This window comes from Parasteatoda tepidariorum, chromosome 9 (genome assembly GCF_982258835.1).
Source record: "Parasteatoda tepidariorum strain Cologne lab strain chromosome 9, Ptep-v5.0, whole genome shotgun sequence".
NCBI lineage: Eukaryota > Metazoa > Arthropoda > Arachnida > Araneae > Theridiidae > Parasteatoda > Parasteatoda tepidariorum.
Genome location: NC_141763.1, coordinates 39,524,336 through 39,549,144, shown reverse-complemented (window position 1 = coordinate 39,549,144; position 24,809 = coordinate 39,524,336). Strand labels below are relative to the sequence as shown.

Here is a 24,809-nt window from a genome sequence, read left to right as displayed (position 1 = left end):
ATTTTGAAGTATTTTAATTTGTAATTAGATTTACGGATATATATGAAATGAATTTATTCTGTTTGATAGCTCACAGAGAAAAAGAACGTTGCTGATTCCCAGTTAGCTCTTAATTTTTATTAATAAGATACTGATACTTTTAATATCAAGATACTGATACTTTTAATATCAAGATACTGATACTTTTAATATCAAAACACCGATACGTTCAATGTCAAAAACTTTGATACTTTTAATCTTCCACGTTTTGAATTTAAATATGCACTTTGAAAGAAGAAACAAAATCAGCTATTTTAAAGATCACTGATATAACATATATTTTTTAGCAAATAGTTTAAACAGCTACATCGAATTTTGAAAAGGGCGGGTAAAAGACATTTAAGAGAATTGAGTATATCAGCTTGAATGTTTATGCGTTGACAGTAAGTTAAAAAACAAACTTTACCTTTTTTTTCTTTCTTGCCTGCAAGCTTTGAATTGGAGATATTTAAAAGCACTTATTTAAAGTATCTCTGCATGCTAGTGCTCGAAGTTAGGACGCGTTAATTTGTTACCAAAAGTCTTCAAAGGTTGCTTGTCACGTCACAGTTTTTTACCAAATGCACTTGGAATCTCCGAACTCCTTGGATTTTGATACTCAAATATTGTCTTAACTACCTTTATGCACTGAGATCCACGAAATTGAAAGACTAGCTAGAAATTTAAAGCCAATTAAATAAATGTTGTAAATTTAAATAAAACTGAAACATGATCTTTCTCCGAGACATCGTTCTTTTTTTCTTTTTTTTTCCCATACATATGGAACTTTTTTTGCACTCAACTCTTCAATGACATTTTCTTTTTTTCTCAATAAGCAAACGATTTTTGATAAACATTTCGATAATCTTGCACAATTTTTTTAAAAAAAAGTACGATATTTTAACTATGATTTTAGTTGTTATTAACATTGCTATATTTGTTTAAAGTATTTTTTAAGAAAACAACTTTATATAGTAGAATAAAGAAGTTCAATAAAAAAATTAAAGACTTAAATTTATTAATTTAAAATATAGTTTATCTTTTATTTCTTATCGTCTGGAAAATTCAAACAAAAGCTATATATATAATGTGCACATAAAAAAAGAAAAGAAAAAAAGAGAAGAAAACAAAAAGAAAGAAGGAATTTAGCTGGAGTAGCAACTTATGAAAGAAAATAATTTCACGTTCTTAGAATTAATAAGAATTTTTTTTCCGTTGAGCTTCAGATTACATTGCAAAACAATTTAAACTTTTAAAAGTTACTGTGTTAATATTTGTTTAAAAAAAATTAAAATTAACAAAAAGAAGAAAAAAAACAGATTTAATTTTCATAACAAAGAAGATTCAATAATAAATCATAAACTGAAATTAATCCGTTAAAATTTAGTTTGATTTCTATTTTTTATCGCCTGGAATCAATATGCAAATGAAAGTTATGTATGCTTAACAAAGAAAATGATTTTTTATCAAGCGAAACTCGTCAGGGGAAAAAATAAAAATTGTTTTACGTTTTTTAAGTTAGTATTGAAAAGTGTTTAGTGTATAGTTTTGAATCATAATGAACAAAATTTTTTTAAATTAATTTAATTAATATTTGCTTTGAAACATTAAAAGAAAGTTGCATAAATAATTACAATTCAATAATAAATTAAACGGAAATTAATTCCTTAAAAATATCGTTTGGTACATATTATTTATCGTTTGAAAATATTCAAACGATAGCTATGTTCATTTTGTAAAAAACAGAAATTTTAATAATCAAAACTCATCGTGAACAAAAACAGAAATGAGTTTTCACGTTCTTAAAATTACGCATAAAAATAAAGCAATTCATGTGTCTTCAATCGAAGGGGGGAGGAAATTGCGTTCTCAATCGTCCTGCGTGCCGATCTCACATGCCACACAGCGCGGTCCACAGCTAAGTTTCTCACCCGGTGGTACGTATTTCTTTATCTATTTTTTTTATTTCATGCACTCAAATCGAAATGACAAACTGAACCATTTATACCTCTCTACCTGCAGATACATATTTTTATTATTATTATTCATTTGATTCATTTCCCTTCCCCCTCCCCAGAAATATGAAGATTGTATTAGTGTCGTGCGTTCCATTACAATCCCCCCTTTTCAGAATAGAACACACGCCGCGCGGAAATGTAGCTTGTCATTAAACAGTGCGCCGCCGCCTTATTTGTGGCTCTTGCTCGACACGCCCCACTCGTTTTGCCCGCAAAAAAGCCTGCAACGCGCTGCTGCAAGTAGCAAATGAATTTATTATGGAATTATTCGTAATTATTAAACGCTGCTGCGTTTTCTTTTCTAACTGTTGCGAGGTGTGGTTTTTGGTGCGGAAGGTGAAATCTACAGGAGAGGGGGTGGGGAGGGAACGATAACTTTCTTCTAATGGTTCGGTATGAAATAGCTATAGTTAAATTGAAGCTTTTTCTTGTTTTTGATATAGCTCGGGGATATTATCGGTTTTTGAAACAATGGCTTGATTGAAATGGATATTTATTTCTCTCCGTTTCTCTTTGATGCAATTTATGACTGTCAAAAGTTAATTTCCTTATTTTCCAATGCACTGAATTGATGCACATTTCATTATACCAATTTAGCTTAAACTTAGCTTTTAACTCGTCTTGTCTGCTATTAAGGCATTTGAAAATTTTAGCTTAGGATTTTCTGGAGAAAAAAAACGGTTAAGATTAATTTCCATATATTTCTCAATTTTCAAACTATAGCTTTTATTAAAAAAGAGAAAAAGACTTGATTTATAATAACACATTTTATTTTATTTATAAGTTTTAGAATATTAAACCATGATAGTTACCTTACAATCAAAAGATATTACTTTTCTTACTTTAATTTCGGTACATGTTTGTTTAAGGAATGTAAAGATTTTAAGGAGTGCACGATAAAAAAACAATAAAAATTAAATATAAAATAATATTTTAAAATACTAATTTTTTAATAAAATGATATAAATTTAAAACGATTATTCAAAATCAAAACACTTATTTAGTTACAAATTATTTTGCTGCAAAATTTACGGTGCTTTGCTAAAAATTGGGAAACATTTGAAATCAATTTAACACGATTCTTATGAAAAATTTTATTGTAGAGCTGCTTTTTTTCATCGTAAACTTCAATGAGCTAAAATTTTACAGAAATTATTTTATTTACGATTGTAATTCTTCAGTTGTAACTCCATTTTCAAAAATTTCTTCCGATCAAAAAAAAAAAAGAAAGCTAAGTCTATAAAGCTAATAAAGAAATAAAAAAAATATCTGGAGAGAAATGCTCGTTATTATTATTTTTAATCAGACAGGGTATTTTAAATGAATAAAGGTAATTATTAAATTAAGTAATAAGATATAAACGTAATTATTAATAGTTATTCCTTTATTGATCGACAATTAAAATCAATAGAAACATTATCAAAAGAATGTTTATTTTGGAATTGCTATGAAAAAATTCATTTAATAAAAATGAATAAATAAATAAAAATAAAGGCATATTCATATTTTTCAAATTTTATAATTTCTAATTGGTATAATCAATTGCTTTTTTCATTTTTGAATGCAAATAGCAAATTAGTGTAGGAAGTTGTAGCTGACCAAGTAGATTTAATTTTATCCTAATATTTTCTAGAACTAAATCTGAGCAAATAAATCTATGGTAATGCAATAAAAAATGTAGGATATTTTAATTTAAAAATATTGAATTTGCATATAACAATTTTCTTTTATAACAGGCACTGAACAGTCGACCCAATTTCGAGTTAACAGCTCTCAATGTTCACCTTTATAACCTGGTAATTTTAAACTCAACCAAAGAGATAAGGGAACTCCTGGATAAGTATTGCGACTTATTAGACTTATTGATGGGATTAACCCACATTTACGTTACATGGAAAAACATAAATTAATAAAAGTAATCGTGTTTGATGGTGAGCATTGCGAGAAAAGTGAGGAGGTATTTGGCAAAATTAAGACATTTTTCTTCTGGCCATTGGTCAGTTGTAGCATTTTTAACAGTGCTCACTTTTCAAAACAGTTGTTCATTTTTTCATGAAATAAAAATTTTAAACGATTAAAAAAAATAGCTGTTCTTAATAATATAAGACACTTCTTTTACCTGTGGTTTTATAAGCTTTCTGAAATGAAGACCAATTTTTAGAAGAAAAAAAAAAAAACTTGAAATAAATAATTTTTCAGAATATTATAAAATATTCAAAATAATTCCATTTCTTAAAAAAAATATGATAAAATGTCAATGGTTATTTTATTTTGTGTTATTTTATTTTGAAATAAAATAACGTTTTCAGTTATTATTTTTTTTACAGTTTTAATATTTTCAAAAGCAATCTTTTTAATAAAAATAAAGTCTGCGTTGTTGTTTTACTAGGTAGTAAATTAAGATGTATGTAGTTTAACAAGTTCTCATCGAATCCATTCGGAAGAGTATAAGAAATAACCGGAAGTATTAGATCCCAATTAAACTATTTCATCAGAAATATTTTCTCTGTAAATATATATATATATATAAAAAAAAATAAATTATTTTGTTACAAACCATTCCAATAAACATGATAGTATTTCACCAATATCGTAGTACACGGAAATATTTGCTTTCGTACTCTTTCCCAAAGATCATAAAGGCCGACAAGCATATCCATCGGCAACTTTCGTCACAAACGGATATTTTTTCCTCATTTATTTCACCTAATATCGCTAATAAATCACTTTCCGAACACCCTTTCCCCGTACCCGTTCTCCATAATCGTGACATCTTCAATCCACGGCAAATTAAGCGGTGATTCCAGCTGATATGTTGCACAACCTTGGCGGCCATTCTTTCCAAGGTATCAGCGCTACCAGATACTAATTTGACGCAAACCAGTGTCTAAGTCAGATTTGATTTATGTTTACAAAACTGATTTATTAGTGAGTCGAAACCAACACTAAACAGTAGTTAGAATTGAGAGACTCCACAGATTGTTTTTCGGATATTTTTGGTTGGTTAGTGTCAATAGGTTTTAAAGCTCAAAGGAGAAAAAAACTATGTCTAAGATCTATTTAAAATTGTTTCGGTACACTGTAAAAGGTCGCAGCACTCAGGGTGCCGGTACTTTTACCCATTTATAGGGCTCTATATTGTAACAGCCACGGTAGAAATGCCACGTAATTTTAACCCTTGTCAGACGACGTGGACAGCGCCTGAACTCGTACCCCTCTCTCTAAACTTCCACGGCACAACCAACTGTAATTTTTACGGTAATATCTACAGTAAAACCACTGGGTCTGTCTAATTCAATAAATATTACTGTAAAAATTATGGTATAGTATTTAACTGTAAAAATTGATTTGACGGTTAATGGATTTTACGGAAGATGAGCACAAAGTGCCTGCAAGTCAATTCGGAATTTTTTACAGTGTAGTTTTAAATAAGTTACTACCTTGTCATGCAATTAAATCACCAGAATTTTCAAATCAAGACGATACCATTTTACAATTTAAAAAATAAAAGATTTAGTCTCGTTTTAATTCGTGAACTAATTTTTCAAGAAGTACACATTTATATTAAAAATAAATGAATTAAATTTACCTGTTGCATATTGTATTTTTACTGTGCGTTGGAAATACGAATTAATTTAACTTTACTGTATGGCTGGTATTTCATTAATATTACATAAATTCTTACTTTTAAAATGTGGGAATAACTGCATGTGTATAAGTTAAAGATAAGTTTCAAACAGAGTTCGAAAAATATTTCCTAATATTTTGGGCGATAGGATAAGCTTAATAAACACACTGGTAACTCAAGGTTTTCAAAGATCTACCCTTAATTTATGCCTAGTTACCGTGACCCGTTCTATATCCCCAAGTTCATCATTAAACTCTTATTATCAATTAGGCTTGAGGCATGTCCCAACAATATAAGAATTTCTGGTAATATTAAAACAATAATAATAATTTTAACCAGATTTGATTTCATCTATTCAGCAATCATTATTTCTATTTTTCATAATTTCAAGTAATATTTTTCTTTTTTTATAATTTTAAGTATAATATTTTTATTAGAAAATTAAAATAAATTCCTATTAATTATCTTAAATGACATATGTGAGAATCATTAGATCGTTTTATAGCCTCTTATTATCTTAATCATAAATTAATTCATAAATCTGAGTTTTCGATAATTGAACCTAGAGGATATTAAACTAAAAGGTAATCGAAATAATTTGATTTATGTAAATTTTATGACAACAAAACCCACATCTCTATCAAATAAATATCAAACGTCCATCCATGTAAAAATAAGGCATGTTTTGTGCTAAATTTGAATAAGGCAAAACAATGTGAATAAAGCACGAATTGCAGGACTTAATTTGTGCTTTATTCATCTAAACGAACATTTGCGTGTGGGCCCAAATAACACTACTACCTTGCGTTACTGTGATGGAATTTTTGAAATTTTCATCCATAAGAATCCACTTGGCATTACCGCAAATGTCCGTAACCTTTTGTAACAACAAAACACAGGTCGGTATGCTATTTTTTATTTTTTCATCATTCCTAATCGAGAATCAAAATCAAGGTAAGGTGCAAAGGGCCCACCTCTATAACTCTTGGACTCAACAACAAAAGGCCCAAGCTATGACGGAACTTTTTTTTGACACGTTAAAAACGCCCTCTGTCTTTTCTAGCGGCAACTTCAGAAAGTCGACTTTGAATGTGGGATCATTTTGTCGTCTTGAAGCCCACCTGCGGATTAAAAAGGTGCCGCCTCGTGTCCAATTTTTACCATTATTATTTTTTTGTTACCCACATACAGTAACACTTTAACACTTGGAAATGTTGGAAAAACTCGATTTCATTTTTCTTTTTTTTTTCTTTTACTTTCTTCAGCATGCCAGTGCCATAGCTCCCTTTCTGTTTCTTGCCATCTGAACCCCTTTTGGAATCAATCACTCGAGAAAGTTCTTTGATTCCAGCGTGACCACGGTATTGGGGTGGATTTTTTTCTTCTTCTTGCTTTTGGCTTAATTGTCAATGGGATTCTATGAGCTGTGTTTTGACTTTTCCTGGCACAGGTGGAACGAAGTGGTAAATGCCACCGAATCGACAATGAAATGCTTGTGTAAATCGCTTATTCGAATCGGATTTTCGCGCATTTCATGGAACGGATCGGAAGGGCAAGCTCCTAATTTTTCTATTTGTTATGTATACTTACAGGTCCATTAATATAATTCTCTGTTTATTAATTTATCAATTAATTAAGTAGGTTGTTGTTGAAATATTGCGTAATCAACTGGGATTCGGATAGAAGTCTGACATTTGCCCATATCTCACAGAAAATTCAGTTCAAAGTTGAACCGTTATATCTGCACTTTGACTCTGATTATAGAGAAAATTTGTTGCAACTTTTGGGCCATCAATTCCCAATTTCGACAAAAGACACTTCAATTTCTCCTTTTAAATAAATTGCAGACAAATGGTTCTAAGACAATTTTAATTCCCTTAGCTGTATTAGAATTATTTTTATTGTTTTTAAAAAAACTCTTTGTGCTGCTCGTTAACATCGCCACATTTACTGTAGTAATTTAATTTTACAAAAATTTAAAGATTAAAATCAAATCAAAGAAGTAGCTTTGCGTTGACATTTTACTAAATTTCATTAATTTTTGAAACTGCATAAAAAAAATTTTCCCCCAAATTTATCTTTCATTTAAAATTTAAAATTTTAAAAGTGTTTTTTTATTTCCTTTCAAAAAATACGTGTCTTACATCAAAGTGCCTTACCCATTATTGTTCAGATTCCTCCTCTTCCTTGTCAGCAAAAATAAGCAAATCCTACCTCCTTTAAGTGCTTACGTATACACCTTCAAATAATGTGTGGGGGTTGGCGTGTTTCGCTTTTTTGCCAGCTAGAGAAACGAAGATCTAAAACTTTTATAAGGCATTGGTGACAGCAGGTTCAAATATAAAACAGTGGTAGCTCAGGGGATAGAGCTTTCGCCATCCAATGAGGTGAACCGTGTTCGAATCCCAGTGATGGCTGGTCGATACGAAATCCCGCTCCCAACTTGTACCGACCACAGTGCTGACATAAAAACATACTCAGTGGTGTGCGGATCATGGGTTAGAATCCCCTTTCCGTCCAGCTAACCGAGGGAGGTTTTTGTGATTTGCCTCTCCATGTAACGCAAATGCGGGACAGTTTCATCAAAAAAGTCCTCCATGGAGGCAAAAGTTCACCCAATACTTGGTCCAGGAGTTCCGTTGTCTTCTAGATTGGGTTCAAAATCACAAAGCTACGGAGTTGAACATTAGTAGTCGTAAATTCAAAATTCAGTCGGCTGTTCAGCAACTGTTGTAAAAAAAAAAAAAAAAAAAAAAAACACTTTGAAATAGATGGGAATTTAAAAATATTTACAAAGCTACATTTAGTTATTGCTTTAAAAGATCTTAAAAAATTGCCTATAAAAATTTCAATAAAATAATTTGTATTATCTTAAAATATCGTTTCTTTTCTGATTTTGCCAAAGGCTCTATGCCAAATTATGTAAACGTTTGTCATTGACAAACTAACATCAAAGTTAAAATATTTTGTATCTATCTAATATGGGGAAAGGGAATGAAAATTCATATGCTAGGAGTCAAAATTTGGACTAGAATTTTACGATATCCTCTGCGGAACCTGAATAATCACCTTGATCGGTTGATGAAGTACAACCAAAGGCAAGTCGGATTTGTTCTACCCAGCAAAATCAATCTCTGGAACGAAACGATATCCATCACATGTTATCCCTCCCTCTTTTTGATACAACGATACAACTCCACTCGCACCCCCCTTTGTATGAACTCCCCACTCACAAAACATTAACTCCTCCTCTTTTACCACGGTTCCTAATCAACACTGACACGGCCGATAATTTATCGGCTCTTTGCACCCTCTACACACAGAAGCAACGGACCTCGTCTCTAGGGTAGAATAATTTTATGAGCCAAACTCTAAAATGAAGTTGTTGACCTGTTTTTAATGGTCTTTTATTTGAGGGACTGATTGACTTTTATGGATCTTGAGGATGGTTTTAAAACTGGTAAAATCACTGTTTAAGAACAGTGATGAAAGACAGACTATTTTTTCAAGCAGGTTAGGTAATTAGGGGATTATTTTGAGACGAAAACAAATGTTAGAAGGTAAATATTTGTATCTGCATCTGCCTCCAGTCACAGATCCTGATTTTACTACCCAATTACTTTTTTCATAGCTCTGAATGAAAACTGACTTTTGAAAACAAGCTGCCATTGCAAAATGGAATTGTTTATGTTTACTGATCATAAAATGAAAAACATTAATTTTAGTCTAACTCTCTGAGCTACCATGCTATTTAAAGTAAAAGATGGATTTACTGGATTTACAGTTGTAGGTAAATTAAAATTGTTATTGCAATATAAAGTGAATGGAAATTTATATGCAGTAATTCCTACCCCCAAAATAGGATATATTTAAGCTTTGTTGTTTATATTAGTACATGTCACTAATAAAAAGATTTCATTTCCTAAAATTTGATCCTTCACCCCCACCCCAAAAAAAAACAGCTTGAGGAAGCAGAAAAGCATTGAAAAATCTGAAAAGTTCTGAACAATGCACGAACATTAAAGAAATAACAATGCAAATATTTCATAACACACATACTAAGTATAAACACAGAGTGCCATAAGATGAAATCGGGTAATAGTATAAATTCTCGATCCGTAATTTTTAAAAAACTACAAACACATATTTCTAACACTATCTTCACACATGCATTTCTGATATCAAGCGTGGTTGCAGACGTGATAGACTGTAGGGAGAAGATCCGGAGAATATGTTGGAGTAAGCAAAACTTCTAACTTCAATTTATTCAGTTAACACATAATAAAAAAGTGTAAACGTTTAAGGATCTGATTGTCAGAAAGAGACAAGTCGGAAAGTCTCTTTCTGTCGAAAAGTCGGAAGTGAAAATGGCAAAACTTCAAACTTGAATTTATGCAGTTTTATAAAAAAGTTTCAGTGTTTGAGCATTTGATAGTTAGTAGAAGATAGTTAGAAGAATATGATGGATGATGTAAAACTTTACACTGCATCTCTATCAGTTTTTTAAGTAGAGTTTTGAAAAATTATGTTATTTCGTAAATAACAATTTTTGCTTAACCAATTACATTATTTAAACTCAATACTGAACTATAATAGAGGAAAAATAAATTATATATAATCGTAGACTACAAAAATATACATTTATTTATATTATTTATTAAATAAATATGCATTTTAGTAATACGTAATTTTAAAAAATTTTATTTAACAAAAGTCATTCAAAATGTTAAAAGTAATTTTTTCTTTTAATTTTTATTAAAATTAGAAAAAAAAATCAAATTAACTAAAAAATAATTAATTAAATTTTTTATTATTCCTGATACAGAGTGACTACTTGTTAACAATAAATGTGATTCATTAATTATTGGATCGATTCAAAGGAAACTAAATGAATAAATATTGTTATAAATATTTGGAGTTTAATTTTTTATACAAAACAACCCAACAAAATGATGTTTTTTAATAATCCATTTTAATAATTTATTTAATTTTTATTCAAATGATTTTAATTCCTTGTAGGTCAAGGTCGAGTTAATCAACTTGGGGGTGTTTTCATCAATGGACGACCTCTTCCGAACCATGTCCGACTACGAATTGTTGAGATGGCAGCAGCAGGAATCCGTCCTTGCGTCATCAGCAGACAGCTCAGAGTTTCTCATGGCTGTGTTTCCAAAATCCTCAATCGATACCAGGTACTAAAAGTAAATTCATTTTTTGAATTTATTTGATTAACCATCTTCAAATGGCAACGATAAAATTGCTGAACAGTTTCTGCCATTTAATTATGCTAACATTAATTCTCATCTGACTGTTAGGTGTAATATTTACTAAGCTTTAGTTTCAGGCATGATATGTCGTTTACTAGTTAAAATATTAATTAAAAACCCAAAAAATTTTAATTAAAATTCTATCAAGATTTAGTCTGTAATACAAATCTATTTTGATATGTTATTGCATCAATGAGTTAATATGTACTCATTGAGCATGGGATTACTCAGGCCCATGAGTACAGTTTTGGATGTGATACTCATTATTGAGTTCATTTGATCTCATTCAGTATGAGATCGCTTTGATGACTCATGAGTGCAGTTTTGGATATGATATTTATTTATAAACCTTTAGGTTATCATTAAGATTTTCTAGAGACTATGATTGCTTTGACTTATGAGTACTATGCACTATATTCTCAAGCCATGGCTCTTAATATATAATGTAATTTTAAAGTGCTGTTGACACGCTATTTTTCAAATCGTTTATTCGTTGTTCTTTCCTTGGTAAGTGAAAAATCAATTTAAAAAAAAACTTGCCAAAAATAGAATCAACTCAATTGACTCAATAAGAAATATGTCATAAAAATCTGACGAATTGTGGTGAAAAAAAATTAGCATAACCAATGCTGTTTCATAAGTTAGACAAGTCGAATGAACAATAGGAAACGATTACATTTCGCAGATTTGAAATTTAACTTACAGTTTTATATCTTACTAAAGCCTAATTTTATTTTGTGTGGCCGGGATTCTTTTATCTCATAATTTCGTTATTTGTGACTCCCGCTTATTATAATTATGTAGATATTTAGGAATATCTTTATAGTATATAAGGTATTTTATGGGTAATTAGGAATATTTATATAATATTTATATAATATTTTTATATATAATTATATACATAGGTATAGGAATTAACTTTATAGAATGAAAAATGCATGGTAAGGAAGGTACTCAAAAAGCTCAATATATAATATTTATTTTTACAATATGGTGAAAACGTTTAAAAGCACTGTTTCCTAATCAAGTTTTTATATTTTTTTTAAAGGAAACTGGAAGTATAAGGCCCGGTGTGATTGGAGGAAACAGGGGGAAGACTCCGAGTGATTCAGAACAAAAGGAAGAGTGTAAAAAAGACAATTCAAACTGCTTTAGCTGGGAACTTCGCCAAAGGATCTCCAAAGAATCAAATTATGAACATAAAGTAAACCAAAATGCAATAGCACAACTTCTGAACACTGCATTAAGTACAAATAAACTTGATAAAACTGAGGACTTAAACCAAAAAGGTACCGGTGGTCATAAACACACAATTGATGGCATTCTGGCTTCAAAAAAGTCATGTAAGTACTTTAAGTTTTCCATAAACTTTTTTTGAAGTACTTATCAAAACCATGTACAGTTACCAGAAAGAAACAAAGGAAAATTAAGGGTTTTCAGGTAGATGCCAGTGTTGGTTGAACTTCGCTTCAGTTAGTTAGCACCTTACAAAATAGGTTATGAATTTGGAACAATTCAAATGTTCATTGAAGCCTAAAACGATGTAAATAATGCTCAAATAAATTACAGATATGGAGTTTCGGTTCTATAAATAAGAACCTTCCTCGGTGTCTAAATGGCTCTGAAGAAGGTTCCTGTTTAGAGAATTGTAACAGCCGCTTCGGTACGTTATTTGTAAATCGAAAATTTTGAATTTCTGACCCCCGAAATATAGGGGTTAGCCGCAATCTGGGAAATATGATTTTACTAGTTCATTGCACACAATTATAAAATTCGTTTTTCATACGAAAAATAAATTTTAGTAAATTTTATTTTACTGTACATTGTACTCTAATATTCCTTAAAATGATTCAATTATGCAGTTGAGTACTACAGCTAAAAAATTCGAGTTTTTTTTTTTTTTAAAAAAAAAGACTTGTTCTATGCATTAAGTTTTTTAAAGAGCGAGTTCCTTAAAGAATTTCAAGTTATTTATTTAATTTTATTTTTATTGAATATTGCTCTATGTTATAAAGAAAATACGTCTACAAAATCGTGAGAGAGACAAAAATTTCCTTTTAAAATGGGTTCGGAGATAAAAGGGGAAAAGAAAGTTTAAGGAACCTTATTCTAATGTATGGTTAAAACCTGTTTACAGTAAGAAAAATTCTTACAATAAAAATTTAATTTTTTACTTCATTTAATAATTTCAGCGAAAAGTTTTTTTTAGCAAAGAACTATATTTATGAAACAAATCTATATATTCGTTGGTGAGAGTAAAAATTTCGCTATGAAAAAGGGTCCTGAGTACAAAAAGTTTATGAAACAATATTTTAATATGTGGCTAAAACCTGTTAGCTCTGTGTGAAGTTATTAGAATACAATGTATTTTTTAATCAAAAGAAGGTAAAATTTTCTGAAGTAGCACTATGCCTGTAAAATATATTAATTTTTTTGTAATGTCGTGAAAACTTTTCGGTCTGAAAAGGAATTCCATCGAACAGAAAAAGCTTAAAAAGCTCTATTCTAATGTATGATTTAATCCTCTTCATACTGTGCAAAAAAAAATTAATTTTTTTCATTTAATTTTAGAAAACCTCACGTTCAATATCTTAAAAATATTAAATTGTTAAATGCATTTTGCTAACCTCTGGATTGGATTTTTTTAGAATGATAAACAAAATAACAGCAAAGCTTGTAACTATGCAACTGGGAAAGCTAATACAATTCAAATTTCCACCAAAGGGGAAAGAGAGGGATCAGGGGAAAAAAATATACGATTGCGAAACTACTTTATTTTGCCCTTTTCTGCGCCATCACCTCTAACGTATTACAGCACAAAAGAACCCATAATAATCCTCATGTAACATCAGCCTGGGGCATGCTTAATTCGAATGTAAAGCTTGGTTCGTGACATACTGGTTTTATACAGTTATATTCCAATGCTTGTGGCGAGGGATTAGAAAAGAAAGAGACTTTCGAATTCGAATTGAAATCAACAATGCCACAACCGCATGTGTGGTCGCATATATTCTGTGGCCCCGCTGTAAATTGTTCATTCTGTGGGGTGGTTATCCATTGTGAAATGGAACGTTCGAAGCAAATTAGGGGGTTATTTCCAAGCTGGGTGTGGAGTGGAGATGTTTTCTTCATATTAGCGCTGTCCAAGGTGTTATTGTTGACGGATGATGACTTCTTTAGCTAAGCAATTTTTTTCAACTTGTTCTTTTTTTCCGCAGACGATTTTCGTAAATGGAATTCTGTTCTTCTTTTCTTTACTACATATTTAAGTTTCTTTGTTGCTCATTTAGATGACCACCTTTTTTCGGAAAGTGGTAGTTTTGAGGATTTGAATGATATCAAGTATTTGGGGTTAGGACAACACGACTCAGCCATGTTCTTCTGGGTGGTAAAACCAACTGGAATTTCATTTTAATGTCACTTAAGAGGGCTTAAACTCGTGCCCGGCAACAGCTTTGGGCTGATTTTGCATTCAAGTTTTTTTGTTGTTGTCATTTCATCAACATATAGCCAGTTAAAATAGGAGCATGTAGTAGTTTTTTGTGGGGGTACTTAAATTGATGTTTACATCAATTTAAAAAGCATTTAAATTCACGCGCATTCGACCGGAATTTCGTTTTTGTTGCATCCTAAGAGGGTTAAGGTCAGAACGGACAACAGCTTTGGACTTAAATGCTTTTCCATCAGATATTCTTTGTCATCTTATCAACAAATGGCCAGTTGTAATTGGAGTATAGAACATATTTTATTTGTAGGGGTTAAGATTACATCAATGATGCAAACTAACTAAAGGTACTCTTCCACTAATTCGCAATTATTTCCTAATTTATATATTTATTTATTTATTTCCCATTCAAATAACTACATATTTTTAAACTGTTGTTAATTTTGAATGCTTTAAATACCATGTATTTGATATTTTAGACAGAATAAGACAGTTGCATTCTTATAGGTAGTAAAGCCAAACTGAATTTAGCTTTGTTGTTGTCTAAGAAAGTTAAGCTCATGTAGACAGAGAGGGGCTATGTTCTTAAATGTTTTCGCGACCTATTTTTTTTTAAATTTTTTTTTTATTATAGTATAAGGATATATAAGGAATAACTGTGCAATATAAGGATTAACTGGAGTGTGCAATATAAGGATTTTTTTATTACAAAAGCTTAATTGGTGTTTTCATCTATAATACAAATTAAAAACTTATTATTCAATGAAAAAAAAGCAATTTTAATTTATTTTTCTTTTTGCACGTGCATAAGCCATTTTTCTATTTAGGTTTAATTTGAACAGATCTTCGTTTCAAAGAACATCGTTCAAAGAACATTGTATTTACTACATTTGAAAAATATGGGAAACTTTTATTACCATAGTATCATGGACCTGATCTAAGCGTTCCTGGACCAGGGGGGCATGAAACAACAACTTTTATTGCAGTTATAGCTTGAAATGTGCTTTGGTGCTTGTAGTAATTTTTTAATGACACCTTTTAATTATTATATAAATAAGACGAATTTATAAATATTCAGAATAAAATAAAATAAGCAGTGTAATGCAAGCTTCAAACCTTTAGCCCCTTTTTCTTTATTACTTATCCAAATCTTCTTTTAGATATTTTTAAATGTTGCTCTTATTGAAATTTATAACACTGTTGAAAAGCAAAAATTAATAAAATTTTTTAACAAAAAGTAATATCAAACAAATTAAAATATTATTTAATGATATCACATTTTTTTAAATTTAATTTTGTTTCTTTTTATTAACTTAAAAAAAGGTGTATTAAAAAATAGAAAGGGCTTGTTATCCAACATACTAATTCAATAAATATGACTAACTTTCTTTGAAAAATTTTAATCAATTATTCAAAAATTTTTGGCGTAAATATGAAAACGCTAAAGGAGAAATTTAACTAAAAGCGCTGGGGCAAAGTATTTACTGTTGTGAGTTCGCTTCGATTAATTTTGCACACATTTCATATTTAGAAAATTTAACTTCTAATTTTTACTTGCCAATTTGGCTGAATCAATTTACATAATTATAATTTAATTAAAAATGAGCTTGATACTTAACGTTTGGAAATATTACATTTGAGTTTAATAATTCGTTAAAAACTCAAAATATAGATTCAAAAAGTTTGTATTAAAGTAATGTTAAAATTTATTAAAGTCTTATAAAATAATTGGAATGTAGGTGAAGCAAAGAAAGCAGAATAACTTTGTTAAAATTATTTACATTCTCATGCATCTGCGATTTTCAGTTAAAATAACGGGATTGACTGTTTGGAAAATCCTCCATTTCTCGGTTTATTGCGAACAGCAAAAGAAATAATCCGAATAAACGCTTTAAAGGTTATTGATGGGTTCAAGATTTTGTTCTCTGCACAGCATGAAACCATCGTTTCTTTCACGCTAAATTTCACAACTGTGTGATGTATTGGCGATAATGTTTTGAATAGCTCATCTCACAAAAGATGCAGACAGTTTAAGTATTCAGCAATTCAATCAGTTGATCTACATTTGTCTTTGTCACTTATACAGTTTTCTTCTGAGTGAAATCACACAAGAAATCTCACGTTGAAATTTTTGTTGGCCGAAATTCGGACAAGCATTATCAATCAGGATCGTAAATTTTTATAGTTCTCCGGTATCTTTCATTGAATAGGATAACCACTTGCAGTTCAAAAGATTACTTTGAATTTGAAAAGATGAGAATAGCTACTGTAATTTTGTGATTCTTTGGCAGTGTCTTCCAAAGTAGATACGTAATTATGATCACAGATTTATCTTCAAAGAGAACTTTGGTAATGTTTTCTACAGCAGATATGTGATTTTGATCACAGACTTATCCTGAGAGAGAACTTTGTTAATGTCTTTTGCAGCAAATATGTAATTGTCATCACTGTCTTTACATTGAAAGAAAACTTGACAACGCAGTAGATATGTGACTATATCCTCAGATTTTTCTAGTAAGAGGACTTTATTAATGTCTTCCACGAAAGATATGTGATTGTAATCCAAAACAGCGATGATTTGAAAAAAAAAAAAAAAAAAAAAAAAAAAAAAAAAGACTGTGAGGGTACATCTTGTATCAAACCTAACTTTTTGCATTGTTATATTATTTCAAAAACTAAATAAATATTTGTATAATGGCACACTAATTAAAATTATCTTTTTTAATGAATAATTTTTTAAACACACTCTTCATTTGATTTTTGCTAAAAAAAATTTTTTTTCTTAGGTGTAAATCTAATCTATGTACGATTAGATTTGTACATACAAATTTTCTTTAACAAAAATCAAAAGAAGACTGTTTAAAAAATTACTTACAAGAAGAAAAAATTAGACTTTTGAGTAGATAGTTTAAATTGCGGCAAAAGGTGAAAAATTTGTAACTCCAAAGGTATTTACAGCTGTCATTGTATATAATCTTCACAACAGATGTTAGAAACACAATATGGCTTTAACTTCTAGGGGTGAGGAAAATTCATTAATAACTCTCACCCTCTAGAGGTGAAGCTGTGTAATAGGGGTTGGGGAGCTGGCAACAGGCGAGCTGTAAACTTTGAAATATGATACTTCTGGAGTGAAGTTTATTAACAAATACTACTTCCTCAACTTGCTATGCGCCACAGAAAATGAAGTTTTTTTTTTCCTCTTCAGGAGTGTGTATGCTTAATTGTGCTGAAAGATATGCTGAGGTTATGCTTGTTAAGGATTTAGTTAACAGCATATGAGAAAGTATTTAGTTACAAGTTGTTTGCAAATATCTGGAGTGCGAAGCTGTTTACTAGCTTTATTTAAAGACCCATTAAAAGAAAATTAAAAATAAAAATAAAGGAATTTCACTTCTTTTATACATAAAAAAAAAGAAAAAAACTATTTAGGAACTGTTACTTTACCTTCCCTTTTTTTAATTCATTGGAGAGCATTTTTTTAAATTCATAATTACTATTTTAAGCATCAGTTTGTAAGATGTAAAAAAAAAGTAAACTGCGCAACCAAATGTGAATATAGTGTTTTCTTTTGTTAATTTTATCAGAAATTGGAGGAGGAAAATAAAATACGAATTTAAAGTATTCCAAATGTCTAAGCTGACCAGCGCCCTCCCAAAATAAATAAATAGAAAAAAAAACTGATTCCAGAATTTCTAAGCGGATCTTTGAAAATTTATTGTTTTACCTTTCTAATTTAATATTCTGAGAACAGAAATCTCATGATGTTTCTGTAACAAAATCATTTTTTTAAAAAAAATGGAAAGGTAAAACAGGGAGTTTCCAGAGATCGGTTTAGAAGTTTTACTATTTTTAGTTTTGAGAGGACACTGATCAACTTATAATATTAAAAATTAGAAGGGAGAAAAAATTATGAATTTAGATCTTTCCTATAGTTTTTCAGAAACTCGAAGGAATGAAAATATGAATTTAGAACTTTCCTATTGTTTTATTAGAAACTCAAGGAAGAGAAAAAAACAGGAATTTACACTTAAATCCATATAAAACAGTTAGCTTAGAAACTATAAGAAGAGAAGATAATGTAAACATAGAGTTTTACTAAATTTTTTTTTTCTCATAAAAACTGAATAGAGATGTGGTTAATAATTTATGCGCTGAAAGTACAAAGTATATATTAACGCATAAATTAAGTAGAATACTTATAAGTATCCAAAGCTTCGTCTAGGGATAAATCTACGTGTTCAGAAGTTCCTAGTCTTTTAGATGTTTGGATTTTTTCTGCAAATTTATAGGAAGAAGTTTTTTCTCTACAAAGAGAAGAAACTGTGAATTTTAAGTTTTTTTCTTAGTTTTCAATTTCTCTGAAATAGGAAAAAGAGAAGAAAATGCATCGATGAAATTTTTCTCTACTTTTATCAAAGTCTGTGAGAAGGAAATACGGAGATGTAGTTAATAATTTATGCGTTGAAACTACGAAGAATGTATCAAAGCATAAATTAAATAGAATGCTTATAAATATCCGAAGTTTCTTCTAGGGATAAATCTACGTGTTCAGAGTTTCCTAGACTTTTAGATGTTTAGAATTTTTCTGCAAATTTATAGGAAGAAGCTTCTTCTCTACGAAGAGAAGAAACTGTGAATTTTAAGTTGTTTTCCAAGTTTTGAATTTCTCTGTATTAAATAGGAAAAGAGAAGAAAATGTATCTATAAAGTTTTCCTCTACTTTTATCAAAGTCTGTGAGAAGGAAGAGCAGAGATGTAGTTAATAATTTATGCGTTGAAACTACAAAGAATGTATCAACGCATAAATTAAATAGAATGCTTATAAGTATCCAAAGTTTCTTCTAGGGATAAATATACGTGTTCAGAGTTTCCTAGTCTTTTAGATGTTTGGATTTTTTCTAAAAATTTATATGAAGAAATTTCTTCTCTACGAAGAGAAGAAATTGTAAATTTTAAGCTTTTTCCTAGTTTTGAATTTTCCTGTATTAAATAGGAAAAAGAGAAGAAAATGCATCAATAAAGTTTTTCTCTACTTTTATCAAAGTCTGTGAGAAGGAAATACGGAGATGTAGTTAATAATTTATGCGTTGAAACTACGAAGAATGTATCAAAGCATAAATTAAATAGAATGCTTATAAATATCCGAAGTTTCTTCTAGGGATAAATCTACGTGTTCAGAGTTTCCTAGACTTTTAGATGTTTAGAATTTTTCTGCAAATTTATAGGAAGAAGCTTCTTCTCTACGAAGAGAAGAAACTGTGAATTTTAAGTTGTTTTCCAAGTTTTGAATTTCTCTGTATTAAATAGGAAAAGAGAAGAAAATGTATCTATAAAGTTTTCCTCTACTTTTATCAAAGTCTGTGAGAAGGAAGAGCAGAGATGTAGTTAATAATTTATGCGTTGAAACTACAAAGAATGTATCAACGCATAAATTAAATAGAATGCTTATAAGTATCCAAAGTTTCTTCTAGGGATAAATATACGTGTTCAGAGTTTCCTAGTCTTTTAGATGTTTGGATTTTTTCTAAAAATTTATATGAAGAAATTTCTTCTCTACGAAGAGAAGAAATTGTAAATTTTAAGCTTTTTCCTAGTTTTGAATTTTCCTGTATTAAATAGGAAAAAGAGAAGAAAATGCATCAATAAAGTTTTTCTCTACTTTTATCAAAGTCTGTGAGAAGGAAAATCAGAAATATAGTTAATAATTTATGCGTTGAAGCTACAAAGTATGCATCAACGCATTAATTAATAGAATGCTTACAAGTTATAAGGATCCAACGCTACTTCTATAGTAGCAAATAATCTCACTTCAAAAAACTCGCTTAATCGATGGTTTCTTTTTCTTTATCATTGAAAGATATCTTGGCAACCAGTGTTTAACGATAAAAATCAGCAACAAAAAGCATATCCAAAGCTTCTTCTGGGGAAAAATCTACGCGTTCATAGTTTCCTAGTCTTTTAGATGTTTCGAATTTTCTACAAATTTATATGAAAAAGTTTCTTCTCTACGAAGAGAAGAAAATGCATCGATAAAGTTTTTCTCTACTTTTATCAAAGTCTGTGAGAAGGAAAAGCAGAGATGTAGTTAATAATTCATGTGTTGAAGCTACAAAGTTTGTAATAACGCATAAATTAAATAGAATGCTTCCAAGTTATAAGGATCCAACGCTACTTCTATAGTAGCAAATAATCTCACTTCAAAAAACTCGCTTAATCGATGGTTCCTTTTTCTTTATCACTGAAAGATATCTTGGCAACCAGTGTTTAACGATAAAAATCAGCAACGAAAACGGATGGGCTAAAGGGGTCGATACCATCATTCAGCCTTAACTATGTAGACCTTAACTGCATCGTGAGGAATAAAATGATGTATTGCATCGTGTCTAATAAAATCAATTAAAAATTTCTCTAATGGCTTTTAATCAACGGCTAATGTTAATTCACGGATGGACCTCCCCAAACTTTCCTATTTATTAGGTCGGGCCGTAATTATTATCGTCGGTTAGTTGATTCAAAATAAAATTTTTATTTTTTTCAGCGATTAAAAATTCGTGCAATAAAACAGCTGGAAAGTATTAATAATAAATATCTCTTATCTTTTATTTCTAGTGCAAATTAAATTGTTTTTTAATATTGAAAAAAATTCTCCGAAAAATTATACTTTGCTTAAATTTATTTATTCGTTATTATTGTTAATTTAAAAAGATCTATGAACCATAGCGAAACTAATCTGATTCAGACGTGGGAATTTTATTATTTACTCTTTTCATGTTCACTAGAAAGCTCCGCTTCCTACTCGCTTAGCTCACTAACTTCGGCTTCTCATTCATCATTGTTATTTTATTATTATTTATTTATTTTTCTGTTTTAATAAAATTATATTTTTCAAATAAGCAAAGATCATAATTGTTATAATTTTATGCAGCACATTTTTTAATAGTGTAATCGTAGAAAAAGGAGTGATTAGCTGGTTTTGAAAAACAATCAACAGTACTTGAAAACAAATCAAACTTAAGAACACAGAGTGCGTGACGCAATAAGAAACAATATACTACGATAAACTTGTGCCATTATATAAATTAGAATGGAAAACATTTTTGAACATTAACATTGGTTAACATTAAATGCTTGTGTTAATAATTTTTTTTTTTACACTTTTGAAAATTTTAATATAAATGTGTTAAGATGTTATATTTTGCAACATCCAATTTCACACACTCCCTCATGTTTATTTATTTACTTTTTTGTTACTTTTGAAGTCAGATCAAACTTGAACACATAAAATAAAGGTTGAAACAGAGATAAATTAATTTTCCAGCAGCAATGGATATATATTCATAATTTAAAATAAAATAAAAAAAAGCGAGAAGAAACTACTGAAAATTTAAAAATTTTTGGAACAAATGGAAAACTCGAAAATAAATCGTATTAAGTTCATAGATACATATTTCCCTTTCATCACGTTGAATTACATTTCTGTGGCCTGCAGAGCGGCCCGTATGGTATTTTTTTCTTACAAGGTTAACAGGAAAAATAATTCTTGAACTGATAAATGAATTTAATTTTTTTAATTTCATATTCCCTCTGCATTTCTTCGTAGTTCTCAGTTTCTAGCAAGTCGTATAATTTTAGCAAAGCAAAACAAAATGTTTCCAAAAGTTGAACTCTCAAAATAGCGTCAGTAGAGTAGCTTACGACTTTTTTAAATAGAGAGATAATTTGATTTTTCATGCTCATGTAGATGATATTTAGTAATATATATTGCATGTATTTCCAAATGCCTTAAAGATCCAAAATATTGAATATATTTTGGATCTGCAAATGCTCGCGGCAATAGTATAATATAAAAATATTTTAAATTTTTTTTATAATCTTCAATAAATCGTTTATTGAAATTTATTTTCTTTATTAATTATATCTAAATTTCATTAATTGAAGAAGTCAAAAAGTTTTCCAATGCTTCAAAGTTTTGCATTTTGTAGTAGTGAAATGTAGGATAATTATAAATTCATATTTTGTATTTAAAATGTACAAAAGAGAGTACGTATGTAAGAGATTAGGAAATTGTTTTAAGACATCAAGTAAATTTTTTGATTGAAGCAGTTTTTTCTTTCTAAAAGATTTTCTTCACCTTAAAAATAAATCCTGTGAAAATGGTTTAAAATGTAACGTTACAATGTAAATTTTCCGCTATTGCGTTTCCTAAACTGATTATAATAAATTTTATCTTGAAAATTATTTCACATTTAGCCCTTTGGATTTAATATTTTATTTCACGAAAAGCCTTTAATTTGATACGTCGTTGCTTAATTTTAAAATACGTCTTTTTAAAAACCGGGGCCTTCATTTTGCAATGCAGCTGTCGTCGAATTGAAAAATTTTTCAGCATCTTTCAATCATCTCAAATTTTTTAGGCATATTGCAATGATCCGAAATATTTTTAAGCTAAAAAAATAAATAAAAAAAAATCATTACTAACAAAACTAGAGTGATTTCATACTATTTGTAATAAGCCTTAGTAATTACAGGCTAATTAAAAAAAATATTAGTCTGATACAGTATACTTCTTTCTTCAAAATATCAGCATAGGGTTCATTGCTATAAGAACCAAATTCAGGCTGACTCAGTAAATATTTTTATTAATGAAACTAAAGCACATAGGCTGATTGTAAAGAGCCTTAAAAATATCAGACTACATAAAATATACTGGAGACTTTTCCAATCGCAAAATGTCATTTACAAGGAGCCTAATTTTTCCATTAGGCTTATTGCAATGATTTAATTTTTAATAATAATTCAATTTGGCTTTGAAACTTACAAAAAGGAAATGAAAAATGATAATGTTTATAACTAAACGGAGTCGGCAATTAAAACTAATTAAAAAGAACAGTTTAAACACTTCTGTTGATAACTTTTTTACAAAATTTCTTTTCACACTTTGGTATGAGTCATTTACTAGATGATTCATAATATCATGATAGGATAAATGTACTTAAAAAAAAGCGGCATCGATATTAATCGCCAAAACGTGACTATTGGCTTGTTTGCATTATGGAATTTCAAAACTTGAAGTTGTAACTCATCTCCTGAGAAAAATCAAAGAAACTTGAAGTAGAAGAAGAAGAGAAAAAAGAAAGTCAGCCTCTTCCACTTCAGAAAAGCCGTTCATCATTATGGCCCCCTTTCCAAGTTTAAAGGAAAAGGAATTATTAGCCTTCGAACAGATGTCTTGTATGGGTCGCAGATCTTATGACCCTTCTGGCGTTCCTTTGACATTAGACATTTTTAACAACCCTTCTATTTGTAAGGCCAAACTGTGACAAGTCGAGAACCCTACCCAGTCTTTTAATATAAAAATGCAAGAAGTTAATAATTTGTTATAAGTTGCCACCGTTTTAAACGGTAGTTTGAAACATAAATGTTAAGTTAGGAAGCACATTTTACTAATTTGGTTTATTATGTAATATGTTTTGCAAAAGTTTTTACTAACTCGCCTTATAATCTTTGAGGATGGACATTTTAGAATAGCTAGAGCGTTAGTATTTTAACTGAAACTTCGTAAATAAGAACAATAAAGGTTTCAATCGTTTCGTGACAGCTACGAGTAAAATTTGCAGCAATCTTATTGACAAAGGAAATTTATCGTCAATTCAAAATTGCGATTACTTTCTTAACAATAAATCGCTTAAATTTTAACTGAAAAGCTGTCATGATCGGGGTTGCAAGTTTCGTTCGTTTCATGATCCCTCCAAGCAGAATTAATTGCCATATTACCTTCTGGAGGAATTAATGGGGAATTCAAAATTTTTGCTTAATTTTCGATTAGGCAGATTGCTCAATTTTCAAGTGAAGCTGTATAAACCAAAACAATAACATTTTCAATCGCTTTCTGGTAGCTACAAGCAAAATTTGTCACCAATCAAATCTTGATACTAATTCAATCCTGAAAGACAATTTTTGCAAGTACAATCTGTAAAAACATACAAAGTTCCAAAAGACATACCACTAATTTCCATTTGCTTTCATTTCAGCTCAATAAGTATTGTTTTGTTTGGCATTATTTTGAACGAACGTCGATTAAGATCATGATAAGACGAGTAGTTAGACGAAATTGGTTCATCATTTTTTATTTCCCAAATGCCTAATGAAATGCTTAGTAATGACAGCATGACTACTCAAGAGTAAATTTAAACACATTGTTGTAATTTAACGAAACATTGTTCCATTCATTCAAGTGCTAAGTAATAAAACTAACGAGACAACTAAAATGTAGGACATTCTTGCACTTGAAGGAATTATTTTAAAGATACAAAATATGTTGTTTCACATCCATAAAATATGCTTATTGGAGCACGTGAATTTTTACAAGTAGTATTCCAAAGCATATAACAAGGGTTCCATATTTTATTACTTGTATATTTACCACATTT

At 29.7% G+C, this 24,809-nt stretch overlaps 1 protein-coding gene across 2 annotated transcripts in view; it reads left to right on the top strand.

Moving 5' to 3' along the window:
- LOC107436125 (protein gooseberry) overlaps nucleotides 1–24,809 on the top strand; it is an 86,393-nt gene that overhangs the window by 25,773 nt on the left and 35,811 nt on the right. For both annotated transcript variants that reach the window (XM_087151626.1, XM_087151627.1), the window contains exons 2-3: nucleotides 10,684–10,856; nucleotides 11,980–12,274. In XM_087151626.1, coding sequence (XP_087007752.1) covers nucleotides 10,684–10,856; nucleotides 11,980–12,274 — 468 coding nt within the window. The remainder of the gene's footprint in view (nucleotides 1–10,683; nucleotides 10,857–11,979; nucleotides 12,275–24,809) is intronic.